The sequence below is a fragment of the Chiloscyllium punctatum genome, chromosome 40, assembly GCF_047496795.1.
Source record: "Chiloscyllium punctatum isolate Juve2018m chromosome 40, sChiPun1.3, whole genome shotgun sequence".
Lineage (NCBI taxonomy): Eukaryota > Metazoa > Chordata > Chondrichthyes > Orectolobiformes > Hemiscylliidae > Chiloscyllium > Chiloscyllium punctatum.
In genome coordinates this window covers 26,026,337-26,053,533 of record NC_092778.1, presented here as the reverse complement: position 1 = coordinate 26,053,533, position 27,197 = coordinate 26,026,337, and the positions used below count along the sequence as shown (strand labels likewise).

Here is a 27,197-nt window from a genome sequence, read left to right as displayed (position 1 = left end):
TTCTGCTGCATTCTCTGACAGTCCCCTTCACTATCTGCTAGTCCACCAATCTTAGTGTCATCTGCAAACTTGATAATCAGGAAATCTATACCTTCCTCCATTTCATTTATATATATAACAAACAACAGTGGCCCCAGCACAGATCCCCATGGTACACCACTGGTCATGGTTCTCCATATTGAGAAACTCCATTCCACTACTACTCTCTGTCTCCTGCTGCCCAGCTAGTTCTATATCTATCTACCAAGCATACCCTGAACCCCATGCAAATTCACTTTCGCCATCAGCCTACCATGGGAAACCTTATCAAATGCCTTACTGAAGTCCATGTATATGACATCTACAGCTCTTCCCTTATCAGTCAACATTGTCACTTCCCCAAAGAATTCTATCAAGTTGGTAGGACAAGATCCCTGCACAAAACCATGTTGCCTGTTACTGTTTCTTTCAAATGGGAATAGATCCTATCCCTCAGTATCTTCTCCAGCAGCTTCCCTACCACTGGCATCGGGCTCACCAGTCTGTAATTACCTGGGTTATCCCTGCTACTCTTTTTAAACCTTTTTAAAGAGACAACATGAGAAATTCTCCAGTCCTCCGGGACCTCAGCCGTGTTCAAGGATGCTGCAAAGATATCTATTCAGACCCCAGCTATTTCCTGTCTCACTTCCCTTAGTAATCTGGGATAGATCCCATCCAGACCTGGGGACTTGTCCACCTTAATGCCTTGGATGATTTGACGTAGAGGAATCAAACCTCTATCCCTAACCTAAACATCCATCATGTCCCTCTCCTTGGTGAGTACCGATGCAAAGTACACATTAAGAATCTCACCCATTTTATCTGACTCCATGCATAACTTCTCTCGTTTATCCTTGTTTGGGCCAGCCCTTTCTCTCGTTGCCCTCTTTCTCCTTATATACGAATAAAAGGCTTTGGGATTTAGATTACTGGATTAGATTACATTACAGTGTGGAACAGGGTGGTGGTGATGGGAGATTTTAATTTTCCCTTCGGCCCAACAAGTCCACACCGACCCGCCGAAACGCAACCCACCCATACCCCTACATTTACCCCTTACCTAACACTACGGACAATTTAGCATGGCCAGTTCACCTGACCTGCACATCTTTGGACTGTGGGAGGAAACCGGAGCACCCGGAGGAAACCCACGCAGACACGGGGAGAACGTGCAAACTCCACACAGTCAGTCGCCTGAGGCAGGAATTGAACCCGGGTATCTGGCGCTGTGAGGCAACAGTGCTAACCACTGTGCCACCGTGCCGCCCACAAACCCTGTTTTCCTTAACCATGTTTGTGAAAGATATTTCATGACTCCTTTTATCCCTGTTAATTCTTTGTTTCAGATTGGTCCTACTTTCCCGACATTCTCCCAAAGTTACATCTATCTTCAGTTACCTAGACCTTCCTTTAATTTCTTAGCCAGTCTCACAATTTTAACTGTCATCCATGGTTCCCTAATCTTGCCATTTATATCCTTCATTTTCACAGGGACATACTATCCTATACTCTAATCAACCTCTCTTTAAAAGCCTCCCACATATCAAATGTGGATTTACCTTCAAACAGTTGCTCCCAAATTACATTCCCTAGCTCCTGCTGAATTTTGCTATAGTTGGCCTTCCCCAATTTAACACTCTTCCTTTAGGACTCTTAGTACATGAGTATGCTAAAACTTATGGAATTGTGATCAGTATTCCCAAAGCAGTATTCCTACTGAAACTTCAACTACCTAGTTGGGCTCATTCCCCAATTCCAGATCCAGTATGGCCCCTTCCCGAGTTGGACTATTTGCATACTGCTCTATAAAAACCTCCTGGATGCTCCTTGCAAATTCTGCTCCATGTAAACCACTGAGTGAATCCCAGTCAATGTTGGGAAAATTAAAATCTCCCATCATCACCACCCTGTTGCTCTCGCATCTTTCTGTTTACCTATTTGTACCTCTATCACATGTTCGCTGTTGGTAGGCCTGCAGTACAGCGCCAACATTGTTACTGCACCCTTGCTATTTCTGAGCTCTGCCCATATTGCCTCACTGCTCAAGTCTTCCATATTGCCCTCTTTCAGCACAGCTGTGATATCTTCTTGGACCAGTAATGCAACTCCTCCAACCCTTTTACCTCCCTCTTTATCCCGCCTGAAGCGTCTATACCCTGGGATATTTAGTTGCCAATCTTGACGTTCCCTCAGTCTCAAGTCTCAGTAATAGCAATACCATCAGACTGTCAGATACTAATCCAAGCCCTAAGTTTATCTGCCTTATCTACAACACTTCTTGCATTAAAATAAATGTACCTCAGACCACCAGTCCCTGTGCATTCATCATCTGCTCCCTGCCCACTCTTCCCCTTAGTCAAACTGACTTCATTATCTAGTTCCTTACAGGCTTTAGTTACTACCTCCTTACTGTCCACTAACCTCCTCAATTTGGTTCCCATCCCCCTGCCACATTAGTTTAAACCCTCCCCAACAGCGTTAGCAAAAGCACCTCCTTGGACATTGGTTCCAGTCCTGCCCAGTGTAGACTGTCCAATTTGTAACAGTCTCACTTCCCCCAGAACTGGTCCCAAAGGATGATGAAGGATTTTTTTCATGACTTGAAGTCTGTGACCAGTGGTGTACCACAGGGATGTGATTGTAGAAGGTATAATTAGTAAGTTTCCAGTTGACACAAAAATTGGTGGTGTTGATATGTTGATATTGAGGAGGATGGTCTCAGGCCTACTGATCAGCTGGGAAATTGGGCATAGCAATGGCAGATGGAGTAAAATCATGGTAAGTGTGAGGTGAGGCATTTTGGGAGTTAACCAAGGGAAGGATTCACACAATGAATACTGAGGAACAAAGGGACCTTGATGTACAGCTCCATAGATCCCTGAAGGTGTCAGCATGGTGGTCGGTAATGAAGAAGACTTAAGGGATGCTTGCTTTCATTAACTGGGGTTCAGGATATAGGAGAAAAGAAGACTTATTGAAATTTTATCAAAGATTGGCAAGACTATAGATGGAATTCTATGTGCAGGTCTGGCTGCCACACTATTGGAAAGACATGATTGCACTGGAGAGTGTGCAAAGGAGATTCACCAGGATGTTGCCTGGGATGGAAAGTCTCAGCAATGAGGAGAGACTGGAGAGGCTGGGTTTGGTTTCCCTGGAGCAGAGGGGCCAGAGGGGGATCTGTTTAAAGTGTTAGAGGAAATCTGAGAAAACATGTTTCATCCAGAGGGTTGTAGAAAAGTGGAATGTGCTACTCGTGAGGGTGGTGAAGGCAGATGCACTTGCAACATTTAAGAAGCACCTGATGAGCACTAAAATGCCAGGGCATAGTAGCATATGGAGTAAGTGCAGTTGTCATTGAACCCCTACAGTATGGAAGCAGGCCATTTGGCCCATCAAGTCATACTGACCCTTGAAAGAGCATCCCACCTCCTCACCCTATAACCTTGCATTTCCTGTAGCCAATCCACCTAACTTGCACATCTTTAGACTGGAAGGAAACCCACAAAGATACAGGGAGAACATGCAAACTCCACACAGATAGTTGTCTGAGGGTGGAACCGAACCTAGGTCCATGGTGTTGTGAGGCAGCAGTGCTAACCACTGAGCCACTGTGATCCCTGGTAAATGGGATTAGTATAGTTTGGCATTTGAAACAAAAATAGAAATTGCCGGAGAACTTAGCAGGTCCAGCAGCGCCTGTGGGAAGAAAGTAGAGTTACCATTTCGGGCCCAGTGATCCTTCTACAGAACTGTTAGAAGCTGGAAAAAAAATGTGCTAGTTATGCGAAGCCAAAATGGGAGTGGAAGGGAGAAGGGGATAGGTGGAGATAGAGCCCAGACAGAGAGATATGAAAGGACTAAGTAAACAAGGACATTATAGATAACAGGCCAAGACAGAAGGAAAGCTTAATAAGTGATAATGAAGAGCAAAGATTAATAAAATAGATTATCTATGCTGAAATCAGTCCATACACTGTGATAAATGGCCTAGGAGTGGATGGCAATGGGTAACTGTGCTAAAGGCAACCTATGTCATAACAGGACCAAGTCAGGTGTGGGTGTGAATAAAGCACATGAAAGGATGGAATGAGGCTGTCACATTAATAAACTCGATGTTGAGTCCTGGAGGCTGCAAGGTCCCCAATGGAAAAGGAAGTGCTGTTCTTCCAGCTTGCTCTGAGTTTCACTAGAGTACTGCAGCAAGCCTGAGAGACACAGAGAGATGTTGGCCAGGGAACATGGTAGTGTGTTGAAGTGGCAGGCGACTGGAAGCTCAGGATCTTTTTTATAGATGTAACGTAGGTGCTCTGTGAAGCGATCTCCCAGTCTGCACTTCCTTTCCCCAGTGTAGAGGAGACAATGTTGTGAGCAACAAATACGGTAGATTAGATTGAGTGCAGGGCAGATAAATCACTGGAAGGTGTGTCTGTGGCCTTGGATAGCGAGGAGGAAGGTGGTAAATGGGCAGGTATTACACCTTCTCAGGTTGTATGGGAAAGTGCCATGTGACTGTGGGGAAATGCTGGAAGTAAAGGAGGAGTAGACCAGCATGTCTTGGAGGGAACGGTCCTTACAAAGTTTGACAAGGGAGGGGTGAATGAGAGGTCAATCTTATCAGAAATTGTGAATAGGCTAGAGGGCACTACGGCCTTGGTTTAAAAGCTGCAGTAGAGCTATCAAAAAACAGTAATGGGGCAGTTGTGAATTTTCCTTCATTTGACCTGGTGGATTGTGAGATCAGCCTTGCAGTACTTGCAGCTGATCAGCTGTTCTGATGAGAACTCCTGAATAAGGGAATTGCACAAATCAAATAAAACAAAGAACTGCAGATACTGGAGATCTGAAACAAACAAAAACAGAAATTGGTGGAGAAACTCAGCAGGTGTAGCAGCATCTATGGAGTGAAAGCAGAGTTAACATTTCAAGTCCAGTGATAGTTCTGAAGAAAGTTAAATGTCTAATAACCTGGCACTGCAATAAATAAAAGTTGCAAGTACCAGCAACTTAGACAATGCAAGTTATTTGTCTGAGCAGTTTCTCTCCCTTTCTAATTTCCCTTCTCATTTGCCTATGGGTAGTAGCTTCTGGAAACATATCCAAGAAGTCATTCTTCATGTGCCAATCCTGTTAATTCATCCTGGAGAGATTCTGTGTCCATGAGCATACTCATTAAGTATATATATGTACCTGTATGTATGCCTTTCTTGCAGCAATTCCTAGTTAGTTCACAGTATTATGAACTAATCTTAAGCTTTCCCTCTTGTTCTGGAGATGTTGAGGTAGCTGTTGTCCATTACCTCCTCTTAGCTCAGCAAATTGCAAAGAGCAGAACCTGAGTTAAATATGTCTCATGCCAGTCAACATCAGGTCATTCTGGTTTGGACAGTCTCATTAGGATAAGGGCACTGCAAGGGCATCATCCACGAAAAGAGCTGCAATGTTATGACAGTTATGTCACAGAACATCCATTGTTTAGTGCGAGTAAAATCAGCTGAAAGACAAAGGGTGCATGAAGAAACGACATCATTAGTGAAGTGGTAAATCCTGGTCAAGCAGTAATCTGAGCGATACAGTATGAGATAAGAGCACTTTGCTGTCATTCCAAATTAGTGTTGATTCTGTTTATAATCTAGTTCTGAGTCCTGGCCAGAATCATGGATATTTGGAATGAATTGTGAACTCTCATCTCATTAGAGAGTTTATACTCAGACAAAGCTGCCATTGAATCTCACGTTACAGCAACCCTCATCTCGTCTCCCCTCATCTCGCCGCACGATGACGCTATCAGACAGGAGGTAGGAAGTACAGATTGGGAGAATTGTTCCACAGAAAGAACACAACAGACATGTGGAGACTGTTTAAGGAGCAGTCGTTGTGAGTGATGCACAAATTTGTTCATCTGAGACAGGTAAGAAGGGGTAAGATTAAGTGGCCTTGGATGATGAGAACAGAGGAGCTTCTCGTCAAAAGGAAGAAGGCAGCTTACGTAAGGTGGAGGAAGCAAGGATCTAGCATAGATTTAGAGGATTACAGGCATACTAGAAAGGAGCTCAGAAATGGACTGAGGAGAGCCAGGAGGGGCCATGATAAAGGCTTGGCAGGAAGGATTAGGAGAACCCAAAGACATTTAACTTATACGTGAGGAATAAAAGAATGATCAGGGAGAAGGTAGGGCCTGTCACGGATAGTGCATGGAGTCTGAGCAGATAGGGGAAGCCCTAAATGAGATTTTTGCTTTGGTTTTCACTAAGGAAAGGGACCTTGTTGTGAATGAGAACTTTGAGGCGCTGGGAAACAGGCTTGAACAGATCAAGATTGATGAAGTTGATGTACTGGAAATTTTTGATTGATAAGTCCCCAGGACCAGTCCAGATTTATCCTAGGGTGCTCTGGGAAATGAGAAAGGAGGTTGCTAAGTTTCCTCACTCTCCACGGGAGTCATACCAGAGGACTGGAAGGAGGCAAATGTAGTTCCTCTTTTCAAGAAGAGGAATAGGAAATCCCTGGCAATTACAGACTAATCAGTCTTATGTCTGTGGTCAGCAAGGTTTTGGAAATAACTCTGAGGGATAGGATTTATGACTATTTGGGAAAGCATGGCCTGATTAAAGGCAGTCAGCATGGCTTTGTGAGGGGCAGGTCATGCCTCTCAAAACTTATTGAGTTCTTTGAGGAGGTAACGAGACAGGTCAATGAAGGTCAAGCAGTGAATGTGGTATATATGGACTTCAGCAAGGCATTTGACAAGGTTCCCCACAGTAGGCTCATTCATAAAATCAGGAGATATGAGATGCAGAGAAATTTGGCTGTCTGGATTCAGAATTGATTGGCTGATAGAAGGAAGAGAGTAGTTGTAGATGGAAAATATCTTGCCAGGAGGTCAGTGGTGAGCGATGTTCTTGGGCCTCTGCTCTTTGTAGATTTTGTAAATGACTTGGATGAGGAGGTTGAGGGGTGGGTTAGTAGATTTGCTGATGACACAAAGGTTGGAGGTGCCGTTCATAGTATGGAGGACTATTGCAGGCTGCAGCGCGACATAGACGGGATGCGGGGCTGGGCTGAGAAATGGCAGATGGCATTCAACCTGGATGAATGCAAAGTGATGCATTTTGGAAGGTTGAACTTGAATGCTGAATATAGGTTTAAAGACAGGATTTTTGGCAGTGTGGTGGAACAGAGGAATCTTGGTGTTTAAGTGCATAGATCCTTCCAACTTGCCACCCAAGTGGATAGGGTTGTTAAGAAAGTTTATGGTGTTTTGGCTTTCATTAGCAGGGGGATCGAGTTTAAGAGCCACGAGGTTTTGCTGCAGTTCTACAGGACCCTGGTTAGACCACACTTGGAATATTGTGTCCAGTTCTGGTCGCCCTACTATAGGAAAGATATGGAGTCTTTGAACAGGGTGCAAAGAAGGTTTACCAGGATGCTGCCTGGAGAGGTTGACTAAGCTCAGACTTTTCTCTCTGGAGAAAAGGTGACCTGATCGAGGTATTCAAGGTAATGAGAGGCATTGATCAAGTCGACAGCCAGAGACTTTTCCCCAGGGCAGAGTTGACTGGCATGAGGGGTCACAGTTTTAAGATATTAAGAGGAAGATTAGGAATAATCCTCGGCACAACATCGTGGGCCGAAAGGCCTGTTCTATGCTGTACTGTTCGATGTTCTCTGTTCTATTAGAATCAGCTGAACGATAGGCTGAGTGTGGTATGGATTGATGGTCCAGGGTATGTGCATGTTACAATGCAAGATCAGCCATTGTGTGCAAAATGCTTTGGGACACTTCTGGGGAGATGTGATAAGAGCCAATGTAATTGCAAGTATTTATCTACTGCACAAGACTTTTATCAGGACTTAATGTGCTGAAAGCAGATGTTGTTTGACAGGCACAGCGTTGTACAATTTAGGCACTGCATTAAAAGAGTCAGAGCATGCAAACAATCATTTTACTAGTCTCTGCCAATTGGTTGAGTGCAAATTGGCAATGTTTGTGAGAGTTGGAATTATTTAGATTTAAGTATGGTGATAAGATCAAACTTTTTGGGGCTGATGTGTTATAATTCACTCAAAGAGCATGCGTTGCTATGGCAACATACACTTGTACCTTCTTGTCGTAGCCTGGAGTAATGGATAGAGATGGTGGAGGCTCCAATATCTTTCCGTTGTGTGACTGACCAGTAATCTATTGTACTTTCACCACCTGCCATGCTGTGTTTTGAGAGGATTTGCAGCTTGACAATAGTCACATCAAGAGTGCACCTTCTGTGGTCATTGGCACCTATAAAACCATAAGAAATTACAACAAGAGTAGACCATGCAGCCCTTTGAGCCTGCTGTGCCATTTAGTAGGCTCATGGTTGATCCAACATTCCTCACATCTCACCTGGACTGGATTCAAGCTTGGATCTACTGAATCAGAGGCAGGGATACTACCCACTGTACCACAAGGCCTCCCAGCTTTCCAAAAACCAGATATTATTGCTATTCATTTAAATCAATTGTGCCTCTCCTCTTTGTGTCTGATATGGTACACTTTCGGAGTCAGGCTTCCATGCACAGTATTGGTATCATATTGGTACCCTAAGATTTAGAGTCACTGGATCCAAAACATTAACTCTGTTTTTCTGTCTGGACAGTTGCTGCCAACCCTGCTGAATGTCTCCAGCAGTTTCTATTTTTTGTTACCCAGGACTTGTGCCTTATCTATCAATAAAGGACTTAATGCCTATTTTACCCTCTGTTCTCCCTTTACTGATTTAGCCTGAATGTATCTGCTTCACCAACCTTGACCAGAACAAATGGCCCAGTGGTATTATCATTGTACACAGGTAATGTTCTGAGTTCCTGGGTTTGAATACCGCCTTGATCGATTGTGAATTCAGTAAAAATCTGGAATTAAAAGTCTGCTGATAACCATTAATCCATTCCCAATTGTTAGAAAAACATACCTGATTAATTAGACCAGAAGACAAAAGAGCAGAAATAAGGCCATTCAGTTCATCAAATCTATTCTGTTGTTCAATCATAGCTGATAAGTTACTCAACCCCATTCTCCAGCTTTCTCCCTGTCACCCTTGATCCCCTTGACAATGAAGAACCTATCCACCTCTGTCTTAAATATACTCAATGACCTGACCTCCACAGCCTTCTTTGGAAGTGAATTCCATAGGTTCACCACTCTCTGGCTGGAGAAGTTTCTCCTTATCTCCATTCTAAAACGCCTTCCCTTTACTCTAAGGCTGTGCCTTAGAGTACCAATGGAAACATCTTTCCAACATCCACTCTGTCCAGATCATTCAGTATTCTGTAAATTTCAACTAGATCCTGTCTCATTCTTTTAAACTCCATTGAGTATAGTCCCAGAATTCGCAAACGTTCCTCACATGTTAAGTTTTTCATTCCTGGGACCATTCTTGTGAACCTCCTCTGAACCCGCTCCAGGGCCAATATATCCTTCTTGAGATATGTGGCCCAAAACTGCACATAATACTCCAAATGTGATCTGACCAAAGCCTTGTAGAGCCTCAGAAGTACATCCTGTTTTTATATTTAAGTCCTCTCAACATAAATGCCAATATTGCATTTACCTTCCTAACTGCTGACTCAAGCTGTAAGTTTACCTTGAGAGAACCCTGGACTAGAACTCCCAAGTCTCTTTGCACTTCAGACCTCTGAATTTTCTCCCCATTTACAAAATATTCCATGCTTCTATTTCTCTTACCAAAATGCATGACCTCACACTTTCCCACATTGTACTCCATCTGCCACTTCTTTGCTCACTCTCCTAACCTGTCCAAATCCTTCTGCAGCCTCCCTACCTCCTCAATGCTACCTGTTGCTCTACTTATTTTTGTATTATCTACAACATAGCCAGAATACCCTCAGTTCCTTTATCCAGATCGTTAATGTATAAAGTGAAAAATTGTGGTCCCAACACTGACTCTTGTGGAAAACTAATTGTCACTGGCTGCCATCCTGAGAAAGACTGTTTTATCCCCAGTCTCTGCTTTTTGCCAGACAGCCAATCTTTTATCCATGCTAGCACCTTGGCTCAAACACCATGGGCCCTTAGCTTACTCAGCAGCCTCATGGGCAGTACCTTGTCAAAGGCCCTTATGAAGTCCAGGTAGACAACATCCATTGGCTCTTCTTAGTCTAACCTGCTCCTTTCCTCCTCAAAGAATTGGAACAGATTTGTCTGGCGTGACCTCCCCTTGATGAGACCATACTGACTTTGCCCTATTTTATCATGCACTTCCAAGTATTCAGAAATCTCATCCTTCACAATGGATTCCAAAATCTTACCCACGACCAAGGTTAGGCTAATCAGCCTGTAATTTTCCGTCTTTTGCCTTACTCCCCTTTTAAACAGTTGTTTCAGGTTAGTGATTTTCCAGTCCTCTAGGACTCTCCTTGACTCTAGTGATTCTGGAAGGATCACCATGAACACCTCCCCTATTTCTTCAGGTTTAGAATCCTGGGGTTGTTGTCTGTCTGGTCCAGGTGATTTATCCACCTTCAGGACATTCAGTTTTTCGAGCATCTTCTCCTCTGTGTTAGCCACCATACTCAGTTCTGCCCCACTCTTATGAATTTTTGGGATATTACTCATGTCTTCCACCGTGAAGACTGATGCAATGTAATTATTTGGTTCTTTAGCCTTTCTTTGTTCCCCACTACTACCTCTCCGGTGTCATTTTCCAGCGGTCCAATGTCCACTTTTGCCCTTTATGTATGTAAAGAAACCCTTACAGTCTTTCTTTATATTACTGTTTAGTTTACCCTCATATTTAATCTTTACCCTCCTTATTTCATTTTTTTTGTTGCCCTCTGTTGGTCTTTGTAAGCTTCCCAATCCACTGCCCTTTGCTACATTATCAACTTTCATTTTTCCCATTATGCTATCCCTGACTTCCCTAATTAGCCATGGTTGCCTTATTCTTCCTGTACCATGCTTCTTTTTCCTCAGGGTGAATCTCTGCTGTATCTCCTGAATTACTCCCAGAAATTCCTACCATTGCTGTTCTGCAATTTTTCCTGTTAGGCTCCTCTTCCAGTCAATTCTGCTTAGCTCCTTCCTCATGCCTCTGCAATTGCCTTTATTCAGCTGTAGTACCATTACCTCTGATTCTATCTTCACCCTCCAAAATTGCAGAGTAAATTCAATCATATTATGATCACTGCCTCCTAAGGATTCCTTCACCTTAAGCTTCCTTAACAAGTCTGCCTCCTTGCACAACACTAAGTCCAGTTTTGCCTGTTCCCTAGTGGGCTGCACCACAAGCTCCTCCAAAAAAGCCATCGCGTAGGCATTCCACAAATTCCTTTCCTTGCTATCCATGACCAACCTGATTTTCCCAGTCCACCTGCATATTGAAATTCCCATGATCGCTGTAACTTTGCCTTTCTTACACACCCTTTCTATCTCTTGGTGTATTTTGCACTCCAAATTCTGACTACTGTCTGTACATAACTTCAACTATGGTTCTTTTTATCTTTGTGGATCCTCAATTCTATCCACAAAGATTCTACACCATCTGACTCTCCTTAATTTCATACCATTGATTTAATTTCATTTCTGGACAGCAAAGAGGGTTACAACATGATCTGGACCAGTTGGGCCAATGGGCTGAGAAGTGACAGATGGAGTTTAATTCAGATAAATGTAAGGTGCTGCATTTTGGGAAAGCAAATCTTAGCAGGACTTATACACTCAATGGTAAGGTCCTCGGGACTGTTGCTGACCAAAGAGACCTTGGAGTGCTGGTTCATAGCTCCTTGAAAGTGGAGTTGCAGGTAGATAGGATAGTGACGAAGGTGTTTGGTATGCTTTCCTTTATTGGTCAGAGTATTGAGTACAGGAGTTGGGAGGTCATGTTGTGGCTGTACAGGACATTAGTTAGAATATTGTGTGCAATTCTGGTCTCCTTCCTATCGGAAAGATGTTGTGAAACTTGAAAGGGTTCAGAAAAGGTTTACAAGGATGTTGCCAGGGTTGGAGGATTTGAACTATAGGGAGAGGCTGAACAGGCTGGGGCTGTTTACCCTGGAGCGTCGGAGGCTGAGGGGTGACCCTGTAGAGGTTTACAAAATTATGAGGGGCATGGATAGGGTAAACAGGCAAAGTCTTTTCCCTGGGGTCGGGGAGTCCAGAACTAGAGGGCATAGGTTTAGGGTGAGGAGAAAGATATAAAAGAGACCTAAGGGGCAACTTTTTCACACAGAGGGTGGTACATGTATGGAAGTAGCTGCCAGAGGAAGTGGTGGACGCTGGTACAATTGCATCATTTAAGAGGCATTTGGATAGGTATATGAATAGGAAAGGTTTGGAGGGATATGGACCGGGTGCTGGCAGGTGGAACTAGATTGGGTTGGGATATCAGGTTGGACCGAAGGGTCTATGTCCATGCTGTACATCTCTATGACTCTATGACTCTAAGGCGATCCCACCCCCCTTGACCAATCTGATCCCCTTGTAGCCAAGTCTCCACGATGTCCACCATGCCATACCTGCCAATTTCGATCTGTACCACAAGCTTATTTACTTATTCGTTATACTATATAACACCTTCGGGCCTGTATTAACTCTCCCTCTTTTCATTGTCATTTGTTTGTCCAGTGTGCTTGAAGTTTGATTACTAAGTTTGATTTCTAACCTTTTCCAATTTGTCTCTACTGGAGACTTTAATAACCTTTAAAAATTAGATTAATTAGATTCCCTGCAATGTGGAAAGAGGCCCTTCGGTCCAACAAGTCCACACCGACCCTCCAAATAGCAACCCACCCAGATCCATTCCCCTACATTTACCCCTGACTAATGCACCGAACACTACAGGCAATTTAGCATGGCCAATTTTCCTAACCCGCACATCTTTGGACTGTGGGAGGAAACCAGAGTACCTGGAGGAAACCCACGCAGACACAGGGAGAATGTGCCATCTCCACACTGACAGTTGCCTGAGGCAAGAATTGAACCTGGATCCCTGGTGCTGTGAGGCAGCAGTGCTAACCACTGAGCCACCATGCTGCCCCTCTCCTGAGATCACCCCTATTATTTCTTTCATATTTTTCTATGCAGTTGCATCCACTCCTGCTGCTATGTTTCCCACTGGGGGCAGTTTTAACCTTCCCATCTACTTTTTGGTTTAAAATCCCGTTGTCCTGACAGTCTTATTGACATCTGAGCAGCTTGCGAGAACATTGCAACTGTTCGACAATTAATGTCCTTTGGGGAAAGAACTTCACCTGGTCTGACCTACATGTGACTCCAGACCCACAGCTATATGGTTGATTCTTAACTGCCCTCTGGGCAATTAGGGATGAGCAATAAATGCTGGCCTAGCCAGTGATGCCCTCCATCCTATGAATGAATAATAAAAAAAGAGGTGACATTACTAATCTGAATACAAAGCCGGGAGATGAAAGAATGCATTAAACCTATGCACAATACTGTAGTGAGCTTGCTCCCTGCAGTTCCATTGTCATCTGCCAAGATTGCAAGACATTTTAACTGTGTGACAATTGCAAGTAGGGCTTTCAGTTTTTATTTAGGTCTCCAGGGTTTTTTTTCTCTTAAAAAAAACTGCTTAAATGTTAGCTTGATACTGGTGATTGTTTTTTTTAAAATATAAAAGTAATACATCAGCTCAGTGAAATGTAAAGAGCAGGACATCTGTCCATGTGAGCGATCTCTTATTCAGTTTGTAGACTCGTGCTGTGAGGGTCACGTTTTTGAAAACTGACATTTAAACATTCCAGCACTGCATGGTTGAAAAGAGAAAATATTCTTTCCCACATTGATTGCCGCCAAAAGCAATCAGGATAAAAGAATTCCAAGCAGCCTACAAAGCCAAGAATCTTGAAATCGGTTGTCCAATTGCCAATGTCAATGCTACCTGTAACCTGCATACAACGGTCACAATGTTTAATGGTCTGCTGTTCATGAACAATTCAGAGACTGAATTTTTTTTAGTTTTATCTTTTTGTCTATGTATTAATATTTCTTCTCAAGTCCAGTATTAAATAAGTTCATACTGTTTGTTAACTCAAGAAAGCCTCGTTATATTGGTTCTTTTAAATCATAAGTTCATTTTGGCTGAGAGAAAGGTATCCACAAGAGAAGGGATCTGGTTTCCAATTAACCTTCTGTCAAACAGCCAAGGGACTGGGTGAATAATGAAGGGGATCCAATTGATCTTTCCTCTCTTGGGAGCTTAAGAATTTGAGGTATCCCATCTGGAACTGTGGCAAACTGAGGAACACTGCTCAGAGACTGGTCATAAAAGGTTCTGTGTGCCAGATTGGAAAGGTAGCTAGTTTTTTAAATTCTTTATTTTTCTACAGTCTCTTTAGGAATTTAGAATAGTGGGAATGGAGATTAGGGTAGTTGAATGTTCCACCTGCAGAATGTCGGAGGTAAAGGTCAACGCAAGTGTCTCTGCACTTACGGGAAGTGCACCCAACTCCAGCTCCTTGAAAACCGCGTTAGGGAACTGGAGCTGGAACTGGATGAACTTCAGATCATTTGGGAGGTGGAGGGAGTTATTGAGAGGAGTTACAGGGAGGTAGTCACACCTCAGATTCAAGAAATAGGTAGATGGGATACAGTCAGGAGACAGAGGGGGAACCGGCAGACAGTGCAGGTATCCCCTGTGGGCATTCCCCTCAATAACAAGTATACCATTTTGGATACTGTTGGGGGGCTGGATTTACCAGGGTAAGCCATGGAGTACAGGTCTCTGGCACAGAGTCTGTCCCTGTTGTCAGAAGGGAAGGAGGGGAGATGAGCAGAGCATTAGTCAGTTGAGACTCCATAGTTAGGGGGGCAGATAGGAGGTTCCGTGGGAATGAGAGAGACTCACGGCTGGTATGTTGCCTCTCTGGTACCAGAGTTCATGATGTCTCAGACCGTGTTTTCAGGATCCATGAGGGGGAGGGGGAGCAGCTCCAAGTCGTGGCCCACATAGGTACTAATGACATAGGTAGGGAAAGGGATGGGGATTTAAGGCAGAAATTCAAGGAGCTAGGGTGGAAGCTTAGTGCTAGAACAAACAGAGTTGTTATCTCAGGTTTAATCCATACCACGTGCTGGCGAGGTGAGGAATAGGGAGAGAGAGGAGTTGAACCTGTGACTACAGGGATGGTGTAGGAAGGAACCATACTTGGGGCTCATTCTGGGGTAGGTGGGAATTCTACAAATAGGATGGTCTACACCTGAATCAGAGGGGTACTAATATCTCTGAGGCAGAAATTTGCTAGTGCTCTTGGGGAGGGTTTAAACTAATTCATGGGGATGGGAGCCTGAATTGAAGTTCCAGTGTCCAAGTGGTTGAGAGTAGTGCGGTCAGAAATATGGTTTCAAGGTCGCAAGTGTTCACCAGCCAACAGGAAGGTGGTTTGAAGTGCTCTACTTCAACACCAGGAACATCCAGAATATGGTGGGTGAACTTGCAGCAAGGGTTGGTTCCTGGAGCTTTGATGTTGTGGTCATTTCGGAGACATGGTTAGAACAGGGACAGGAATGGTTGTTGCAGGTTCTGGGATTTAGATGTTTCAGTAAGAACAGAGAAGATGGGAAAAGGAGAGAGAGATGTGCACTGTTAGCCAAGGACAGTATTACGGTGGCAGAAAGGACGCTTGGTGACTTGTCTACTGAGGCAGTAAAGATTGAGGTTAGAAACAGGAAAGTAGAGGTCACCCTGTTGGGAGTTTTCTCTAGGCCTCTGAATTGTTCCAGAGATGTAAAGGAATGGATAGCAAACATAATGCTGGATAGGAGTGAGAGTGACAGGGTAGTCGTTATGGGAGCTTTAACTTACCAAATATTGACTCTAAATACTATAGTTCGAGTACTTTAGATGGGTCATTTTTTGTGCAATGTGTGCAGGATGGTTTCCTGACACAGTACATGGACAGGCCAACAAGGGGCGAGGCCACATTGGATTTGGTACTGGGTAATGAACCCGGCCAGGTGTTAGATTTGGAGGTAGGTGAGCACTTTGGTGATAGTGACTACACTTTGGTTAAGTGATGGAAAGGGACTGGTATATAACACAAGGCAACAGTTATTGCTGGGGAAAGACAATTATAAAGTATTTAGGTAAGATTTAGGATGCATAGTATTGGGAAGGAAACTGCATAGGACGCGCACAATTGAAATGTGGAAGGGAGCCGAGGTGAATCTCTTGTCAAGAGGAAGAAGGCGGCTTATGTTAGAATGAGACATGAAGGCTTAGTTAGGGCACTTGAGAGTTACAAGGTAGCCAGAAAAGACCTAAAGAGAGAGCTAAGAAGAGCCAGGAGGGGACATGAGAAGTCATTGGCAGATAGGATCAAGGAAAACCCTACAGATTTCTATGGTATATCAGGAATAAGAGAATAGTAGAGAAAGACTAGGGCCAATCAAGGATAGTAGTGGGAAGTTCTGCGTGGAATCAGAGGAGATGGGGTAAGTGTGAAATGAATATTATTCATCAGTACTCACACTGGAAAAAGACAATGTTGTTGAGGAAAATATTGAGATACAGATTACTAGACTAGACAGCATTGAGGTTCACAAGGAGGAGGATTAGACTAAATTAGATTCCCTGCAGTGTGGAAACAGGCCCTTCAGCCCAACAACTCTACACCGACCCTCCGAAGAGTAACTCACCCTGCCCCATTTCTTTCTGACTAATGCGCCGAGCACTATGGGCAATTTTTACGTGGCCAATTCACCTGGCCTGATGTCTTTGGACTGTGGGAGGAAACTGAAGCACCAGGAGGAAACCCACACAGACACGAGGAGAATGTGCAAACTTCACACAGTGAATCACCCGAGGCTGGAATCAAACCTGGGTCCCTGGCACTGTGAGACAACAGTGTTAACCTCTGAGCCACTCTGCCACACCAGGTATTAGCAATTCTGGGAAGTGTGTAAATAGATAAGTCCCCTGGGCCAAATGGGATTAAGCCTAAGATTCTCTGGGATGCCAGGGAGGAGATTGCAGAGCCTTTGTCTTTGATCTTTATGTCGTCATTGTCTACAGGAATAGTGCCAGAAGACTGGAGAAGATCAAATGTTGTCCCTTAATTCAAGAAGGGGAATAGACCAGTGAGTCTTACTTCAGTTGTGAATAAAGTGTTGGAAAAGGTTATAATAGTTAAGATTTATAATCATCTAGAAAGGAATAATTTGATTAGGGATCATCAACACAGTTTGATCACAAACCTTATTGAGTTCTTTGAGAAGGTGACCAAACAGATGGAGGAGGGTAAAGCAGTTGATGTGATGTGTATGGACTTCAGTAAGGCATTTGATAAGGTTCTCCACAGCAGACTATTGCACAAAACACGGAGGCATAGGATTGAGGGCGATTTAGTGGTTTGGATCAGAAATTGGCTTGCTGAAAGAAGTGGTGGTTGGTGGGAAATGTTCATCCTGGGGTTCAGTTACTAAGATGTGAGCAGAAGAGGTATAGTAAGTAAGTTTGCAGATGACACCAAAATTGAAGGTGTAGTGGACAGCGAAGAAGGTTACCTCAGATTACAACGGGATCTTGACCAGATGGGCCAATGGGCTGAGAAGAGGCAGATGGGGTTTAATTCAGATAAATGTGAGGTGCTGCATTTTGGGAAAGCAAATCTTAGCAGGACTTATATACTTAATGGTAAGGTCCTAGGGAGTGTCGCTGAACAAAGAGACCTTGGAGTGCAGGTTCATAGCTCCTTGAAAGTGGAGTCGCAGGTAGATAGGATAGTGAAGAAGGTGTTTGGTATGCTTTCCTTTATTGGTCAGAGTATTGAGTACAGGAGTTGGGAGGTCATGTTGCAGCTGTACAGGATATTGGTTCGACCATTTTTGGAATATTGCATGTATTTCTGGTGTCCCTCCTATCGGAAAGATATTGCGAAACTTGAAAGGGTTCAGAAAAGATTTACAAGGATGTTGTCAGGGTTGGAGGATTTGAGCTATAGGAAGAGGCTGAACAGGCTGGGGCTGTTTTCCCTGGAGCATTGAAGGCTGAGGGGTGACCTTATAGAGATTTACAAATTATGAGGTGCATGGATAGGATAAATAGACAAAGTCTTTTCCCTGGGGTGGGGGAGTCGAGAATTAGAGGGCAGAGATTTAGGGTGAGAGGGGAAAGATATGAAAGAGACCTACGGAACAACTTTTTCACGCAGAGGGTGGTACTTGTATGGAATGAGCTGCCAGAGGATGTGGTGGAGGCTGGTACAATTGCAACATTTAAAAGACATTTGGATGGGTATATGAATAGGAAGGGTTTGGAGGGATATGGGCCGGGTGCTGGCAGGTAGAACTCAATTGGGTTGGGATATCTGGTCGGCATGAACGGGTTGGACCGAAGGGTCTGTTTCTGTGCTGTACATCTCTATGACTGTATACTAGTGGTTTACTGTAAGGATCAGTTTTGGAGCCACTGCTGTTTGTCATTTTAACAAATGACCTAGGTGAGGGCGTAGAAGGATGGGTTAGTAAATTTACCATGACATCAAAGTCAGTGGTGAAGGATGTTGCAGGTTACAGTGGGACACAGATAAGTTGCAGGGCTGGACTGCGAGGTGGCAAGTGGATTTTAATGCAGAAAAGTGTGAGGTGATTCACTTTGGAAGGATCAACAGAATACAGAGTACTGGGCTAATGGTAAGATTCTTGGTAGTGTAGATGAGCAGAGAGATCTTGGTGTCCAAGTTCATAGATCCCTGAAAGTTGCCACTCAGGTTGATAGGGTTAGAACATAGAACATAGAACGTAGCACAATACAGCGCAAGACAAGCCCTTCCACCCTTGATGTTGCGCCAACCTGTGAACAATTCTTAGCTCATCCCCCTATACTATCCCATCATCATCCATGTGCTTATCCAAGGATTGTTTAAATCTCCCTTATGTGGTTGAGTTAACTACATTAGCACGTAGGACATTCCACGCCCTGACCACTCTCTGAGTAAAGAACCTGCCTCTAACATCTGTCTTAAATCTATCACCCCTCAATTTGTAGTTATGCCCCCTTGTACAAGCTGACATCATCATCCCAGGAAAAAAGACTTTCACTGTCTACTCTATCTAATGTTAAAAAGGCATACAGTGTGTTAGTTTTTATTAGTAGAGGGATTGAGTTTCAAAGCCACAAGGTCATGCTGCAGCTGTACAAAACTCTAGTGTGGCTGCCCTTGGAGTATTGCATACCCTAGTTGTGGTCACTGCGTTACAGGAAGGCCGTGGACACTTTGGAAAGGGCTCAGAGGAGGTTTACTAGGATGTTGCCTGGTATGGAGGGAAAGTCTTATGAGGAAAGGGTGAGAGACTTGAGGCTGTTTTCATTAGAGAGAAGAAGGTTGAGAGGTGACTTGATTGAGACATATAAGATAATTAGAAGGTTAGATAGGGTGGACAGTGAGAGTCCTTTTCTTCGGATGGTGATGGCTAGCACGAAGGGCATAGTTTTAAATTGAGGGATATAGGACAGATGTCAGAGGTAGTTTCTTTACTCAGAGAATAGTAGGGGCATGGAATGCCCACTCGTCAACTTTAAGGGCATTTAAGTGGTCATTGGATAAACATATGGATGAAAATGGAATAGTGTGGGTTGGATGGGCTTCAGATTGGTTCCACAGGACAGCGCAGCATCCAGGGCCAAAGGGTCTGTACTGCGCTGTAATGTTCTATGTTCTATAATATAATGCAGAGTGTCCGTTTTCTCTGAGTTTGGGAGTAATCTTTCAGATGTGAAAATGTTGATGATGATCTGAGACCTACAAATATGTGATTGTGGTTCCATATAATGAGTGGATTGAGGCAGATGGCCAACACTAGGGTTGTTTATCGGAAAATGAAATGTCTCCTTATTGCGTTTATGTCTCCAGTTTTGCTTATTTTAACTGTAATTTCCTTGTAATCCCTTGTGCATATCTACTTGTTGAATTATGCCATTGTTCTATGGTTTCTTTGGGTTTCACTCAGATATTCTGGTTGAGTGGTGATGACACCTTGAGAATAGTCAGTGACATATGAAATTTATGGTCAATTACAAGTTTGGCTTTTGGCCTTCTAGCCAGAGATTATGGCAGAAATTAATATGAAAGAACTAGGATATGAATAGATTGTTCAATTTGGCATTGCTAGCTTTTATGAATGATCACTGTTCAATTGTTCAATTTGATTGCAGGTTGTAACATGGTGTCAGATGGTGATGAATTTCAGAGCTTGCTGGGATCTCTGTGAACTGAATGGGGACAAACAGCTATTTATTGTCTGTAGTATGGCCACAATATTTAAACAAATTGTCTCAAGGATCAATAACTATAGTGGGGCTCACAAGCCTTAACACAATGATTTTTGGTCATTGTAATGTAGATTATCAGCAGCAAGCAGAAAATGTTTGTTGCTCGGGGCTGCTTGAAAATCTCCAAATATTATCTACACAAAGTTGTTGCCATAGTTTGCTTTGCCATTGCATTAGTTGTGAAGGTACAGGACACAAGTTTAACGATTTTTTCTTGAGTGTACAAGCTGTGCAGTTTTAAAATAAGTTCTATTCAGAAACCTATTGCTGACCACCAAACTGCTTGAGTTTACATTTCACTGTCATCAAACAAGGTATGTTCATTGCGTGTAGTACAGGGCCAATCTTCTGTCTGTTTGACAAGACCACTCGGTTTTCAAGGACCAGCTCGCTTTTAGCACTATACTGACTGTTTCCAATTCTGTCTTCAACACCTCTCTCATAACCAACTGATTAATGTGACATCGCAATGATCCTGTGGTTTTCAATGCTGCAAGTTATCAGAAATGTTTCTTCTAACAGTAATGTGGCTAAGCTCCTGGTTGTGTAAGGCATATGCCCTTTAAGTTGTCCTGATGACGATCTGACTATCTGGTCAAAGACTAGTTCCTGACCTGGTTAATCACATGCAAGTGCTTAATGGCATGGAAAGATGGTAAACTTTCCATCAAATTTGCTAGTGCTCAAAAGTATGGATGCAGGTGAGCACATCCCATTGTCCAGTAAAATATTTGTTGTCAGTTTAAGTTGATGGCTGAGATACCAATACAATGGACTTCTTTGTCCTGGATGGTGTCAAGCCTCTTAGTGTCATAGAAACATACAACACGAAAACAGACCCTTTGATCCAACCATTCCATGCAGACCATAATGCCAAACTAAATTAGTCCCACCTGCCCATTCCCTCCAAACATTTCATATTCATGTACTTATTCAAATGTCTTTTAAATGTCATAACTGGACCTGCATCCACTACTTCCTCTGGAGTTTCATTCTATCCATCAACAACTCTCTATGTAAAAAACAAATTGCCCCTCATATCTTTGTTAAGTCTTTCTCCTCTCAGGTTAAAAATATGCCTCTTAGTCTTGAAATCCTCCACTCTAGGGAAAAGACACCTGTCATTCACCTTATCTATACACCTCATGATTTTATAAACCTCGATAAGGTCACCCTAGTGTTACTGGAGTTGCATACATCCAGTTAAGGATATTCCACTGTTATGACACAGGGTAAACACCCCCACTATTTTAAACCAACAATACAGAAAGGATTTATCCCGTGCAGTAATCTGTAAAAATTTGAGAGTCCAAGAACTAGGTGTTTTAGATAATTTATGGTGTGGAAACAGGCCCTTCAGCCCAACAAGTCCACACCGACCTTCCAAAGAGCAACTCACCCAGACCCATTCCCCTACATTTACTCCTTCACCTAACAGTATGGGCAATTTAGCATGGCCAATTCACCTAACCTGCACATTTTTTGGACTGTGGGAGGAATCTGGAGCACCCCAGAGGAAACCCATGCAGACATGGGGAGAACATGCAAACTCCACATAGACACCTGAGGCAGGAATTGAACCAGAGTGTCTGGTGCTGTGAGGCAGCAGTGCTAACCACTGTGCCACCGTGCTGCCTATTTAAAGTAAAAATTAACAACTTTATTTCTTAAAGTAAAACTTTATTATGAAAATAATTAACTAACAACAATTTACAACTCCTTCCTGTAACCTATCTTTTACTTTCCCTTCTATAATACTAGCCCAACAAAAGCCACGATTAAGATTTAGTGAAAACTTCAAATTTCAAAACCAGCCAGCAATCGAATCTTCGCTTTATCTTCCTCATTAGATTTGCTCTCCAGGTTACTATTGATGTTTTTCTCTGTGCAAACTCCTTCTCTCGATATTTGCAATGAGTAGGAGAATCAAAATTAATGGGGGGAAAGGCAGCAATGTGGATTATCAGATCAGCCATGATCTCATTGAATGGTAGAGCAGACTTTGATGGACCAAATTACCTCAGAGAGTTCTGACTAGCAGCCTATACCTGTTGGTCTTTAGGCAGTTCTCCCCCAACTATTCAATTTTCCCCTGTCTTATATCCCTAAAGCATCGGATTGTGTCATTGGCTTTTAATTTTGTCAATATACTAAATTCAAACTTGGTTGGAGTTTGGTTTTTTGGGGGGTATAATTTAAACTGATTGGCCTAATTCAACTTTGTTTTTGTCTCTAGGCAACCAGCTACACTAGCTGCTGGACCAAAAGGTTACATTGTATCTTATTCAGAGCACTTGGTGCTGTCAAGTATTTCTGCCAGCTTTTAACTTTCTTAAAGGTACAGTACACCCACATCTACATAACACCACCACACTCCTGCTGCATGCCTTGTAGGTCATGGACAAGCTTTGGAGCATCAGTAGGTGAGATATCCACTGTAGTCTTCATAAACTCTGACCTGCTCTTGTTGCCACTGTGCCTATATGGCTAATTCACTTCAGTATCCTGTCAATGCTAACCCTAGGATATTGACCATGGGAGATTCAGTGATGATAGTGGTGATTAGGACTTGACCAGATTGGTCAGTACTGGCACCACTCTTGGTGATGGACTTTGAATTGCCTCACCCAGAGTGCACTGCAGTACCTTGCCATCTTCAGAGCTTCCATAAAGTGTTGTTCAACATGGAAGAGCAATGATTTGTCTGCCAAGAGGGGGATCCATTCAGTGGTAATCAGCAGGAGGTTTCCTTGTCCATGTATGACCTGAAATCACAAGTTAAAGTGGAGGGCTCCAAGTGTCCTTTCCTTTCTGAGTATATGGGACTGTGCCACCACCTCTGCTGGATCTGTTTTGATGGTGGAAAAAGACATACCCTAAGATGATGATGGTGTTGGCTGCCACAATGCCTGTAAGGTTTGAAACCTTGAGCATGACCATGGCAGGCTGTTGCTTGATTATTCTGTACTGAGCTCTCCCAGTTTTGGTGCAAGCCTAAAGAGGATAATATGCTCTAGAGTTTTTCGAATTGACAGGACTGTGTGCCAGTGTCTAGGTTGATTCATTTTTATTCCTTTTTGACAGTGGTATGGTCCAAATGAGTGATCTCCTAGGTCATTTCAGAGTCAACCACATTGCTAGAGGGTAGTGAATCTGTGGATTTATTTTAATGGCAGTGCGCTGTTGAGGGTTGTTGAGCCTGGATAGCTGACTGAGATTGACATTTGTAACGAGTAGGAGAATCAAGATTAAGGGGGGGCAAAGACAGCAATGTGGAGTTGAGGATTATCAGATCAGCCATGATCTTAATGAATGGTAGAGCAGACTTTGATGGACCGAATTACCTACTTCTGCTCCTGTGTCTTATGGTCTTCTGGACTCGGTTCAATTCATTAAGACCACTGGAATAAAGAATGAGGTTAAGAGATTCCTTTTTGTGCACAGGGTGATTAGGACCAGCAATACCCTGTCAAAAACATTGGTACAAGAGTCAAAAAAGGGAAGAAACATTTGAAAAATGTCCAATTTAAAAGATAACAAGCACCTGATAGAGAAATGAGAGCAAGTAAGATTACTGTTTGAGAGACCTGGAGCAGACAAAACTTTCTGTAAAAGCCTACGCCAGTGTCTTGTGCATTTCCAAATCCTCTTCCATCAGGCAGCTTTCAATTTGAATCATCACAAACTGTTCACATATTTGTGTTCCTGCTTTTAGCCTTGGATCAAATCTTCTTCCCAACTGCAGTATTCTTGATGATTTATTGAGACCAAGATTTCACATATTGAAAGCATATTACTGATTAGAATTAAATATTTATGATAAAGGATTTTAGTAATACAAAATATTTGAATATTTGGAATTGGAATCAAAGATTATTTCAAACATCAAACAGAATGGTTGACATCAATGAATGCCTTATGTTTCTTTTCAGATTTCACTGTAGTATGATTCTGTTCACCTTCGTGGCTTCTAATGTAACCAATAGCTGTTTTGGCTTCTAATTAGAAGCACTTTACTGAATGTCAGGAATTGTGTTCATTGGATAGTGAGTATTTAATTACACTGTTACAGACATGTTTAAACTTGCCCTCCTTTTACAATTTACTGCTGAAAGTAATCCTACAGGGAACAGTAAATTATAAATGGGAGGTTTCTTAAAGGTAATTTATGAAGCAGTATTACCTTTGTACAAACATAGAAGCCTCTATTTTTATTTTATTGTTCAGTTTCTCCTCAGTTGACTGAACAACATTTTGTTTTTTTTAATTGTATGCTGCTCTATTCTTAATGAGGCTCTATGGTACCATTAGAGTTGAATTATGGGCTTCTCAGTACAAAGTATTGTCTTCCCACATAAGGCTCCCCTGTTCCTTGTATCACTTCTCTGCTAGAGGACAGAAGGCCACAGATTGTTTAGCTGCCATGAAACTGTAGTGTGGCTCTGGGACTGTTCCCAAAGCTCCCCAGCCCACTGCAATTTCAAACCCAAATCTAATCCAACCCTCAATTAGAGGGAAGCAGGCAGTTTAATAATAAAAACTGTAAACAGAGAGAAGAAATTCAGTATATCCCAACTCCAAAAACTGAAAATGTCTCTACGTACAATGTAGAAAGTAATTAGAAAGCTGTTATATGAGTACAAATACAATATGCAAATCATAGAATCCCTACAGTGCGGAAACAGACCATTCATTCCAACAAGTCCACATTGACCATCTGAAGAATAACTCAACCAGACCCATTCCCCTACCCTATTATTCTACATACGCCTGACTATTGCACCTACCTACACATCCCTGAATACAATTTAGCATGGCCAATTCACCTAACCAGCAGGTCTCTGGATTGTGGGAGCAAACCAGAACACCTGGAGGAAACCAACTCAGACACAGGGAGAATGTGCAAACTCCATACATGCAGTCGCCTGAAGTTGGAATCAAACCCAGGTCCTTGGTGCTATGAGGCAGCAGTGCTAACCACTGAGCCACCGTCTTGAATAATAATAAAAAACATCTCAAAGAACACAGAAACAGGCCCTTTGACTCTCCAAGCCTGCACCAATACATTTTGCCCTTCCGTACTAAAACAGTCTTCATTGTCAGTCCCTCTATTCCCTTCCTACTCATGTATTTGTCCAGGTGCTCCTTGAATGCTGCTATTGTGTCAGCTTCCACCACCTTCTCTGGCAACGCATTGCAGGCACTCACCACCCTTTGAGAGAAAAACTTGCCTCGCACATCTCTTTTAAACATTCCCCCTCCCATCTTGAACCTGTGTCCCCTAGTAATTGACCCCTTCACCCTGGGGAAAAGCCTCATACTTTCTACTGTATCCATGCCATTCACAATCTTAGAAACTTCTATCTGGTTACCCCTCAACCTCCTGTGTTCCAGTGAAAACAATAGATTGAGGAGGGGCCAGCTACCTCTTGAGAATGGGAAGTCATCATTTTGCAGGTCAATTTTTTTACTGTTTTCGCTCAGCTTTATTATTTACTTTGATACTGTGAATATTCCAGTAGCCACTTAATGCAGAATAATCCAAATATTTTCAGACAAAATCTCAACACATTTATTTTTACACAGTTCTCAATGTCAGTTTTTAAACTGAGAGAAATCTTAGATGTTTTCCAATCTACTAAAATAAGTAGTTTTGTAATTCTTTCAATCAAATGTTATTTTAAAAGAAACTGGAAGGAATGATTTGAAATGTTTAAAAACAAATAGGTTGTAAGGAGAGTTGCAGATAAAGGATGGTGAAATTAGTCTGGAATAAGGAGCCTGAAATGTATTCCATTTCATATTTGGTTTTATTGACTGCTCTGGAATTAAATATTGAGGATATTGTACAATAGGCATGGCTGTCCTCTCCATGTCCAATTTCACCCTATCAGGCGCTGAGAGTGTGCATGATAAAATAAACATTTCATATCAAATTGTATGTAGATTCCATGGGAAAACAAATTCCAACAGTGAAATAAAAATACAAATAAATGAGTTATAACATTACATATTTTTGTAAAATGAAACTAATCTGACCATAACCAAGCACAAGAATCTCGGAACAAGATACCAAAGTGACCGGACAATGCAATTACAAGGTCTCAGTGAATTGAACTCTATTGAATTGAATTGAATTGAATTTATTGTCACGTGTACCAAGGCACAGAGAAAAGCTTTGTCTTGCGAGCTATACAGACAGATCACAGAGTTAAATAGCATAGATAGTAAATTATAGGTAAACAGCGCCAAAAACAAAAATACAGGTCCAGGCGAATGTTAAGAGTTTGTGAGTCCATTAAGTATTCTAACAACAGTGGGGTAGAAACTGTTACTAAACCGGCTGGTGCACGTGTTCAGGCTTCAGTACCTTCTCCCCAGTGATAGAGGTTGTAAAAAAACATTGCCAGGGTGGGATGGATCTTTGAAAGGGGCATGCCTAGTTAAGTAAAGACCCTTGAAATACCAAGAGAAACAGCTAAAAGAAGTGTGAGAAATCAAACTTCAGAGAGAAACAACGGACAGAATGAAGAACATAAAAGAACTTCAGACAGTGAGGTCTGCAAATGCTGGAGATCAGAATTGAGAGTGTTTTGCTGGAAAAGCACAGCAGGTCAGGCAGCATCCAAGGAGCAGGAAAATCGACCTTTCGGGCTGAAGCTCTTCATCAATAAAGAACTTCAACATCATTGACTTGTGGAGCCCTTGATTCCTCAAAATTAACACACTACCATTTTGAGCTGTTGACCTATACAAAGAAAAGTGGCTTCAGACACCCAGTGTGCAAAACTCCAAGAATCACCCTCAGAGGGATGTTTTTGCCAAACAGGAAAAGATATACAGAAACCAAATACAGTTCACTTGAAAAAGGTCAAGCAGAAAATTCTGAAC

The 27,197-nt window shown here is 42.6% G+C and overlaps 1 protein-coding gene across 2 annotated transcripts in view; it reads left to right on the top strand.

Annotated features, from left to right (window-relative positions):
- The window catches only part of LOC140464442 (kinesin-like protein KIF19), a 302,590-nt gene that overhangs the window by 48,374 nt on the left and 227,019 nt on the right, over window positions 1–27,197 (top strand). Inside the window, exon 1 of one of the 2 annotated variants that reach the window (XM_072559497.1) lies at window positions 5,881–5,932. The exons of the other annotated variant lie outside the window; for it this stretch is intronic. Coding sequence (XP_072415598.1) covers window positions 5,906–5,932 — 27 coding nt within the window. The 5' untranslated portion in view covers window positions 5,881–5,905. Of the gene's footprint in view, window positions 1–5,880; window positions 5,933–27,197 lie in introns of those variants that run through there. 2 annotated transcript variants of the gene reach the window in all.